The 10,282-nt window shown below is 62.3% G+C and overlaps 1 protein-coding gene across 1 annotated transcript; it reads right to left on the bottom strand.

Annotated features, from left to right (window-relative positions):
• Positions 1 to 1,601: 1,601 nt before the first annotated feature.
• On the bottom strand, positions 1,602 to 9,403 carry LOC113985742 (zinc finger protein 395; the record flags this gene model as incomplete). Its single annotated transcript, XM_039383455.1, has 5 exons — positions 9,251 to 9,403; positions 4,154 to 4,364; positions 2,500 to 2,654; positions 2,109 to 2,221; positions 1,602 to 1,660 (listed from the first exon to the last, which is right to left on the bottom strand). Coding segments are annotated over exons 1-5 (633 nt in total), but the record flags the coding sequence as incomplete, so codon positions are not given.
• Between the last annotated feature and the right edge of the window lie 879 nt (positions 9,404 to 10,282).

Below are 10,282 nucleotides of genomic sequence, written 5' to 3'. Positions count from 1 at the left end.
CCGCTCTCCTTCCAGGGATCGCAGGACGCCCGGGAGGCTGCGGGGAAAGGGGACACAGAGTTGAACGAACACCCACCCCCCCTCACCCGGGGCACAGGCCGGGCTGGACGACCCCACGACGGGTTTAATTATTTCACCGTCCTCTTAAAAAAAAAAAACCCGGCAAAGCGAAAACTTTGCACCTCTGGTGGTTTATCCCTGTTTTTTTCCCCCCCCTCCCCGTCCTCCTCCTCCTCGGGGCGCGTCGGGCACAGCCGGGCCCCGCGGGACGAGCACATTTCCCACGGCTCCCGGGGGTTATTTTTATCCCGCCGGGCGCATCTGACTCCTCGGGAATGAAACGGCCTCTAAAAAAAGGAGTTGACCGGGCGGTGCCCCCCTCGCGGGCTGGGACTCCTGCCGGGGCTCCCCATCCCCTGGGATGGCTGCCGGGGATCGGGATCACCCCCCAGGGCGATGCCAGGGCTGTCCCTGGCCCCGGCTGGAGGGGCTGGAGGGAAGGGAACGGAGCTGGGAAAGGGGCTGGAGCAGCAGGAATATCTGAGGGAGATGGGGGGGCTCATCCCAGAGAAAAGAGGGATCAGGAGGGACCTTTTCCCACCCCACAGCTCCCTGAAAAGAGGGGGGAGCCAAGGGGGAGTAAGGCTCTGCTCCCAGGGAACAAGGGATAGAAGGAGAGGGAACGGCCTCCAGCTGTGCCAAGGGAGGCTCAGGTGGGATATTGGGAACAATTCCCACATGGAAAGGGCTGTCAGGCACTGGAATGGACTGCCCAGGGCAGGGCTGGAGTCGCCATTCCTGGAGGGATTTCCAATCCCTGTGGATGTGGCTTGTGGGGACATGGGTCGGGGTGGCAGTGCTGGGGGTGGTTGGACTCCATGATCCCAGAGGGATTTTCCAACCTGAACCATCCCTAAGGATTCTGTGCCATCCTGGCATTGTCCCAGCTCTCCACAATTCCCTGGAAGGAAGTTTCAGGAGGTGGAGGGTCCCCAATTCCCAGGGAACAAGGGACAGGAGGAGAGGGAACGGCCTCCAGCTGGGCCAGGGGAGGCTCAGGTGGGATACTGGGAACAATTCCCACATGGAAAGGACTGTCAGGCATTGGAAAGGACTGCCCAGGGCAGGGCTGGAGTCGCCATTCCTGGAGGGATTTCAAATCCCTGTGGATGTGGCTCTTGAAGACACGGGTCAGGGATGGCCTTGGCAGTGCTGGGGGTGGTTGGACTCCATGATCCCAGAGGGATTTTCCAACCTGAACCATCCCTAAGGATTCTGTGCCATCCTGGCACTGTCCCAGCTCTCCACAATTCCCTGGAAGGAAGTTTCAGGAGGTCCCCAAATCCCAGGGAACGAGGGACAGGAGGAGAGGGAACGGCCTCCAGCTGGGCCAGGGGAGGCTCAGGTGGGATATTGGGAACAATTCCCACATGGAAAGGGCTGTCAGGCACTGGAATGCACTGCCCAGGGCAGGGCTGGAGTCGCCATTCCTGGAGGGATTTCAAATCCCTGTGGATGTGGCTTGTGGGGACACGGGTCAGGGATGGCCTTGGCAGTGCTGGGGGTGGTTGGACTCCATGATCCCGGAGGGATTTTCCAACCTTAATCATCCCTAAGGATTCTGTGCCATCCTGGTACTGTCCCAGCTCTCCACAATTCCCTGGAAGGAAGTTTAATAAGGTGGGGGTCCCCAATTCCCAGGGAACAAGGGACAGGACAAGAGGAAAATGGTCTCCAGCTGTGCCAGGGGAGGGGCAGGTGGGATATTGGGAACAACTCCCACGTGGAAAGGGTTTGTCCAGCTGCCCAGGGCAGGGCTGGAGTCCCCATTCCTGGAGGGATTTCAAATCCCTGTGGACGTGGCCCTTGGGGACACGGGTCAGGGGTGGCCTTGGCAGTGCTGGGGGAGCGGTTGGATTCCGTGATCCCAGAGGCCTTTTCCACCCTATAGAATTCCGCCATTCCACAATCCTGGTACCACCCCGGCAGCTCTTCAGCGCCAGGGCCGAAGAACAAACGCAGGCAGCGATTCCCGGGAGGGACACGGAGCGCGTTCTTCCTCCCCGTTTCCCTCCGGAATTCCGGGGTTCCGCAGGGCGGGCACTCACGGGGGAGGCCGCTCTCGCCGGCGGGAGGGCTCTGCACCACGGGGCTGCAGGACAGGCTCGTCAGCACCAGGGCTGCCACCATCTCGTCCATCTCCACGGCGGCGTCGCCTTTCCTGCGTCCAGAGGGTTGGGAAAACACGTGGAGGGAAAAGCGGGAGGAACCGCCCGGATACAACCCCGGAGATCCCGACCCGTAACTTCGTCCCCCCCCCCCTCAGCGACCTTCCCATCAGGATGGGAAAGGGGAAAAAAAAAAAAAGAATAAATTAAAAATTAAAAATCCCCCTTAATCCTAAACGTAACCACCCCCTGGATAATCCCGGGTACATCCATGGCATCACCGCGAGTCCCTCTCCCGGCCCGAGCGATCCCGCCGGGAAGAGGCACGGACCTCTTGGGAACGTCGATGCTGCTGGACACGGATCTCTGCAGGATCTCGGCGGGAGGTTGGAGCGCGTCCTGCACCCTCCAGCAGCCCTGCGAGCCCCGCTCTGGCAGCAGCACCTTCCCCTGCTCACATTCCTGCCCGCTGGAGGTGGCGAGGACCTGGAAAAGGCACGAGGAGGGATTGGTGTCGCCCGCCATCCGTGTCCTCCCAAAGGATCCCTCCGCCTGCTCTTCCCACAGGAAAAGGCTTCGGGATGAAGGCTGATCCTGTCCTGAAGGGCTTGGACTTGACTGATGTCCCAGCAGACCAGAGGGGTGGTCAGGGTTCATCCCGACCCACCGCCAAGAGATCTTTCTCCCCCCACAACTCCAGCGATCCCAGGCTGAGGGAATTCCCGAGCTGGAATCAGCCGCCTCCGAGCGCTGTGGCTTTGGGTGGACTTTTCTCCAAGGAATTTGTCTGCTCTGGGTTCATTCCCACACCATCCCACGATTGCCAAAAGGATTAAAACCTGGAAGGGGGGGGGGGAACAAGGGAGCGGAGGCTTCCTGGGCGAAGCGATCCCGAATTCCCACCTTGGCTCCTCCACTCCCAGCTCCCTCGGGCAGGGAAAGGAGATGTGCAAACCTCACCTCCTCCTTCCCAGAGTGCCAAACTCCTCCTGATGGGCACTTTTCCACCACTACCAGCCTGATCCTATCTCTGTTACAAAGGAAATGCATCCGTGCCGACGGACGCTCCGTGTGTTCCCGGCTATTTCTGGGAATGGGAGCATCTCCTCATGGAAGTGCCGCGGGTGTCACACCAAGGATGGACACAGGATGGGCACACACACACACACAGAAACCGGGGTGGAAACACTCCAGCAGAAACTGGGGTGGAAAAAGCCCTCCCGAGGCAGGATCAAGGTGAAGGGAATCAGCGCGAGGATTGAGACACGGGAAATCCTGACCCTGCTTCCTGAAAACACGGATCGAGGCGTGCGTGGATCGAGGTTGTGTTGAGGAGCCACAGAACCACTCGGGGGCCCTCCAGTTTTGCCCAGAGGGGGTTTTATGGATCCCCAGGGAGCAGCCAGGATTTGGGATCTACGTCTCCTCTGGCCAGGAATTAACAGGAACTGCTCCAGTGGGATTAAGAGCGATTGCTATTCCCTATCCCAGGCAGTGTCCTGGCCAAGGCCAGGCCCTCCTGAGCATCAGGAGCCCAGGACACGTGGAATGTGGGGGGGTAATTCCCGCCTCACTCCTCCCTTTTTCATCCCAGACATCCAAACCATCGACCCTCAACCTGGACTGAGCTCCAAGGGCTGAGCCGGGAGGGGGCTCCTTGAAACTTCCCTTCGGATTTGAAGGTGGGTTATGGGCAAGTGGGGTAAATTCACAGGAGAGAAGCTCGCTGGGAGCCACTTCAGGTATCAAAACCTCAACCTCAGACAGCTGGAGAAAACAGGAGGGAAGTTATCAGGTGTTATTCCCTCCTCTCTGGAGACCCATTTCTGGTTGGGATTGGGGATATCTCCGGAGGGGATGGATCTCTGCTTGAGCATCAACAACAACACCCACTAAAGATTCCTGGGAATTGCCCGTCCCCGCTGCATTTCCCATCAGGAGAACTCCAGGAGCTTCCCAGCACATCCCACCGGCCCAGGACGTACCTGCTGCCCGGAGTGGAGCTGCCGGAGGCCGGAGAATCCGGGAGCCCGGCCGTTCTCCTCCGCGGAGAGCGCGCAGGATCCGTCCTCGGGGGCGGCGGGAGCCCGGCCCGGCTCGGGCTGCAACCCCGGGATCTGCATCCCGTCGGCAGGGACGCGGGTGCCGAGCAGGGAGCGCTTCCCCAGACGCCGGGACAGCGCGGTCGCCATGGCACTGAGGGGAGAGGAACGCGGGGACGTCACAGAAGCACGGAATCCACCAGGTTGGAAAAGACCTCCGAGATCATTTGAGTCCGACCTACGACCGAACACCACCTCGTCAACCAGACCACGGTACTCGGTGCCACATCTCCAGTCTTTCCTTAAACATCTCCAGGAACGGTGGTGACCCCACCGCCTCCCTGAGCAGCCCATTCCAATGCCCGACCACTCTTCCCTGTGAAGAACTTCCTGATGTCTAACCTAAACTTCCTCTGGACACAAGACTGTGGCCTCTTGCCTACTGCTTGTTGCCTGGGACAAGAGACCGACGGTCATCCGGCTACAACCTCCCTTCCCGTCTCCCCTGAGCCTCCTCCTCTCCAGGATGAACAACCCCAGTCACCTCGGCTGCTCCTCACAGGACTTGTGCTCCAGACTCTTCATCAGCTTCTCTGAGCACCTCAATGTCCTTCCTGAATTCCGGGGCCCAGAACTGGATGCGGCACTCACGGCAAGGCCTCACCAGTGCCAAGAACAGGGGAAGAACCACTTCCCTAGTCCTGCTGGCCACGCTGTTCCCGATCCAGGCCAGGATGCCATTGGCCTTCTAGGCCACCTGGGCACACTTGCTGGCTCCTGTTCAGCTTCCTGTCGATCCAAACCCCCAGGTCCCTTTCTGCGTGGTCCCTTTCTGACCACGGAGCTCAGCCGGCGTCTTCCCAAACCATCAATGGGAGCCGGGAAAGCCCTGCGCTCCCAGGCACCGAGATTCCTCGGGAAAGAGCTCCCATCGACCCGCAGCTCGGCCTCGTGGCCGCTTCTAAATCCTTCTGGGGACAAAACAGGGATGTTTTGTTCCCTTTTCCCCAGCCCAAAGGAAAGCCCGTGGATGCACTGGGACAGCGCTGGGAGCCTACGTTCCCTCCGGAGCCGCCGCGATCCCGAGGCCGCCGCGGCTCTTCCCGCCTGTCCCGCTTCAAACCTGACCTCCAGACTTGGGTCCGTGCCCGGCGCATCCTGCAATTCCCTGCCCTGAAAAACTCTCCCGTCAGCAAAACCCAGCGCCCCTTCCCAGCTGGCGATTCCAACGCTCCCCTTTTGGGGAAAGGTTTCTCCTCGTGCCCGGCCCTCCCAGAGCGGATCCGGCGGCAAAACGGGAGCATCCTCCTGCCCTGCTTTGTTGGAAAAGGGAGGCTCGGGAGCGTTTTTATCCCAAAGTGTTTCTCTGCGATGATCTTCAACCTACTTTGCCTCCAGGCACCGGGAATGGGATGTATCCAGCCACATCCCTGCTAAATCCAACGGCTCCGGCAGCCCTGTCACCGAGTGACAGCGTTTTAATGGCAGATGCCACCTTGTTTTGGGGGGGTTTTTCGGGATTATCTCGGATGAGAAAAGCCTCCCCGAGGCACAACGGGGAGCTCTGGAGCCGCCCCAAGAAAGGTTACTCCGAGCCACATCCCGCTTCAAAGGACTTCCCGGGATTCGCGGGCGGGTTTTATGGATAACCGAACGCGCTCCGCTCACTCCGTCCCGCCCCGGAATCCCGGGTAGAAAATTAACAGCGACAAAGGGACGGAGCAGGAAGAGCAGGACAGGGTGTGAAGCGGGATCAGGGGCGTGCCAGGGGAAAGCACCTCGTGCCAGGGCTGCCCGCAGGGATTTCGCCACCGGCGGCACCTTCCCTCTGGAGCGGGATCAAAGCGGCCGCTCTCCCGGCTTCCCTCTCATCTCGCCCCGCCCGGGAATACGCCGGATTTCGGGATTTCGCAGCGTACGGGGGGTGCTCTTGAACCCATTCTTTTTTGTGTGTGTTTTCCTGACGAATCCACGCGGGAATCGCTCATCCCAAGGGACACCGGGAAGGCCGGGAGGGGGACACGGCGGTGGCACATCCCAGAGCGAAGTCCCTCCGCCGGCACCGACCATCCCACACGTTTCCTCCCGTATCCACCGGGAAAAACCTCAGCGCCGGGATATATCCCGGGATTTTGGGAGTGTGGAAACCGGTGCCGGATCTCGGCCGCTTTCCCGCCCGGCTCCGAGGCAGCTCCTGGCGGGCAGCCAGGAGGGCAGCGCCGAAGGTGGAGAGGCTGCTTCTCATTTCCTTCGGGCTTTTCCCTTGGCCTTCCCTCTTCCTTTCCCCCCTCCTGCCTCCGGCCCGGGAATGGAGCGGGAAGGAGGAGAGAGGGGGGGAAGGAAAACCCTCCCAAACTTTTCGGAGCCACATCTGCTCCCGGCAGACCGTTGAAGCGCCGGATCCCATTTGGGGCGCCCCCGGGGGCGGGGAGAAAACACCGAGGCCAAAAAGAAAAAAAAAAATCCTTCTCCTCCATCCACGTCCCAAAACACGGGAACGAGAAGAGGAGCGGGAGCTCGGGAAGGCAGGCGGGGCCCGGGGAGGCCACGCTGCCTCCGGAGCCCTCCCAGCTGTTCCCAATCACGCGCCGCAGGGGTCAGAGCCGGCACAGATCCCAAATTATTCCCCTGCTCCGACGCCCGGGCGTGTATTTTGGCCGGCGTTTTTCCAGCTCTCGAGCCTGGAGGGGGGGGGGGGAGGAAACGTCAGCCCCTTGTGTCAGCCCCTTGTGCCCGGGAACCGGCTTTGGGAAAGCGGGAGCCCCGTTTGGCAAACGAGGAACGCTTGGATTAGCAAGGCAAGGGACGTGGTAAAAGCGGGGAGGGTGTCCCAGTGCTCATCCCGGCTCCTGTTTGCCCGGGGTTTGCCGGGAGAAAGGCAGCTCCTGCTTTCCCTGCTGCACGACCAGGACCACCGGCGCAAATCCCCTCTCCGGAGAATGTGCAGTTAGAGCACAACCCGTTTTCTTCCCTGGTTTTTTTTTTTTTTTATGGATAAATTGCTGGTAGGTCTCCTCAAATCCAGCCTAACTCCTGCCACGGATCAACAACCTGGACCACAAAGTCCAGGCTACAACAGACCCCAAACGCTGCTGCCAAGAACTGATAACGAGCCCAGTTTTTCCCCTCTCCCGGCTCTCCGTTTCCAAAAAAGCCCCTTCTCATCCCAAAATATCCCGAAGCTCTTCGCAAACCGCGCTCCTGCCCCATGGGACTGGGAAAGGAGATTATCCACAGGGATATATCCCCAGGGATCTCTCGTTTTTACAGAGTTTGGGCCTGTATTAAACCAAGAGGCGACAAGGATCTGCCGAGCCCGAGTCGGAACCAAAAAATCCCGACGCTCCCGGACAATAACACAAAACAGGCGCTTCCAAGAGTTTCCTCCTGATTCCACCTCGTTTCACAGCTTGGGTCATGCCCAGGGATGTGTCACCACGGGGAAAAAAAAGGCTCCCCGACCCTCATCCACGCCAGCGCTCGCCGCTGCCGGGCGATTCCGCAGGGAAACGATTCGGGAGGAAAACGCATTTGGAGGTCGCGCTCCCGACCGTATCCATGTTTTTGGTGCCGGCGAGGGCAGAGCGACTTCCCCAAGGCATCGGGGAGCCGGGTGTGTGTGTGTGTGTGTGTGTGTGCGCGCCGGCAGCGAGGGGCAGCCGGGAAGGGAAAGGGAGGGAGTTGGCACTTTCTGGGAGCGGTGCCGGCGCCCGGGAGGAAGCGGGCACAGGGATTCACGGCACGGACTGCGGGCACAAGGGATTCACGGCACGGACTGCGGGTGTTCCCGTGTGCGGGGCACGTGGGGAAGATGGCAGGGCTGGAGGCACGGGAGGAGCGGGAGGAGGAGGAGGAGGAGGAGGAGGAGGAGGGTGCCCGGGCCTGCCGCGGAGGGCGGCACCGGGCAGGGCACGTGTGCGAGGGGCGGGGGACGGGCACGGGCAGGGAGGGAGGGAGGGAGGCAGGGAGGGAGGGGGACACACGGACCGGGCAAGCCGGGGGGAGGGACGTGTGCCGGGATGGGGTGGGCATGGATCGGGATAGGGGGGGGGGATGCACCGGCATGAAGGGCGGGTGGACACAGGCAGCGGGCAGGGGTGGGCATCCACGGGGATTGGGGGGAGGGAAGGGGGCACAGAGACACAGGGTGGGCACAGGGATAATGGGGGGGGAGGGGGGCACGGGCACCGGGCAGGAGCGGGCATGGGCACCAGGATGGATGGGGATGTACCGGGATGGGGAGGGAGGGGCACAGACACCGGGTAGGCATGTACCGGGACAGGGGGGGGCACACACACACCGGGATGGGCGGCACAAGCACCGGGCCGGAGGGGCCGCAGACCCCCGGGGTCCGGCAACGGGCAGCACTCGGGGAAAGGGGGTGCTCGCCCCGGGACCATCAGAGCCCCGGAGTGTGGGGGGCACAGACACCGGGATGGGGGGGCACAGGCTCCGGGGAAGGGGGTGCTCGCCCCGGGACCATCAGAGCCCCGGAGTGTGGGGGGCATGCACCGGGATGGGGGGACATAGGCTCCGGGAAAGGGGGTGCTCGCCCCGGGACCGGGGAGGGACGGGGGCTCGGCAGAGCCGGGGGTGGGAGAGGCAGCGCAGAGCCGGCCGGGGTTCGGGAGGGGTTTTTAGGGGGGGGGGGGGTTGTTCCCCTTTGCGACCCCCGCTTCCCTCCGGCGCGGCTCCCGCCCTCCTCCCCCGGCGCTGCTTGTTTTGAACCGCCCGTTCCCCCCCCCCTCTCCGTTCCCCGTTCCCGGTTTCCCGGCTCCCTCGGGCCGGGCTGGGGCGGGCGGGGAGGAGCCGCGGCCGGGCGGGAACCGGCGCGGTTGTTTTTTTTTTTTTTTGTTAGTTTAATTTTTTTTTTTTGTTTTGGCTCTTTTCCCTTTTTTTTTTTTTCTCCCCCTTCTCTTTTTTTCCCCCTCCCCCGGCTCGGAGGAGGATGGAGGGAGGGAGGGGAAGGAGGGAAGGAAGCCGTGCGGGGGTGGTGGTGGGGTAAGCGGGGGGGGGGGTGATGCCCTCGCCGCTACTCACAGCGCCCGGGGGAGCCCCCGCTCCGAGCCCTTCTCCTCGCCGCCGGCCGGGTTAAAGCTCCCGGGGCCGGGCTGGTGTAAACAACCTCCCCACATGGCTCGGCCCCTTCCTGCGCATTGGCTCCGCCGCTGCCTCGAAATGCAACGCCCCCGCCGGCCCCGGACCCGGCCGCGGCCCCGCCGGGCTCAGCCGGCCCCGGCCCGGGGGTACCCGCGGGGATCCGGGCAGGGGGAGCGGCCCCGCGGTTCGTCCCGCGGCCCCCCTGGTTCTTCCCGGTCCTCCCCGGTTCTTCCCGCTTCCCTCCCCGCTTCCCCCCTGGTTCTGCCCCTGATTCTTCCCTGGTTCCCCCCCCCCCCGCAGCCCCCGAGGCTCCGCTTTTCACCCGAGCGGGCGCGGGGAGGGTCGGTTCTTGTCGCTTCCTGAAGGTGTTTTGCGCTTATAAAGCCTGGGTGGGTTGGTTGGTTGGTTTGGTTTGGTTTTAGTTTATTTTGGGGGGGGGGGTTGGGGTATTTTAAGTTTTGTCCCGTTGGAGGGTTTTGCCTCTGAAGGGCTGGGGCTCCCCCTGCATCCCCTTCTCCAAGGGATGGAGCTCCCCCTTCCCAAGGGATGGAGCTCCCTCTTCCCAAGGGATGGAGCTCCCTCTTCCCAAGGGATGGAGCTCCCCCTTCCCAAGGGATGGAGCTCCCCCTTCCCAAGGGATGGGGCTCCCCCTGCACCCCCTTCCCAAGGGATGGAGCTCCCTCTTCCCAATGGATGGGGCTCCCCTCCTCACCCCCTTCCCAAGGGATGGAGCTCCCTCTTCCCAAGGGATGGGGCTCCCCCTGCTCCCCCTTCTCCAAGGGATGGAGCTCCCTCTTCCCAAGGGATGGAGCTCCCCCTTCCCAAGGGATGGAGCTCCCTCTTCCCAAGGGATGGGGCTCCCCCTGCTCCCCCTTCCCAAGGGATGGGGCTCCCCTCCTCACCCCCTTTTCCAAGGGATGGAGCTCCCCCTTCCCAAGGGATGGGGCTCCCCATCACCTCCTTCCCAAGGGA

Source organism: Pipra filicauda, unplaced genomic scaffold (assembly GCF_003945595.2).
Source record: "Pipra filicauda isolate LSUMZ 115617 unplaced genomic scaffold, ASM394559v2 scaffold1130_size69471_pilon, whole genome shotgun sequence".
In the NCBI taxonomy this organism is placed as follows: domain Eukaryota; kingdom Metazoa; phylum Chordata; class Aves; order Passeriformes; family Pipridae; genus Pipra; species Pipra filicauda.
The sequence above is the reverse complement of the archived record's forward strand: the minus strand, read 5'-3'. Positions and strand labels throughout refer to the sequence as shown.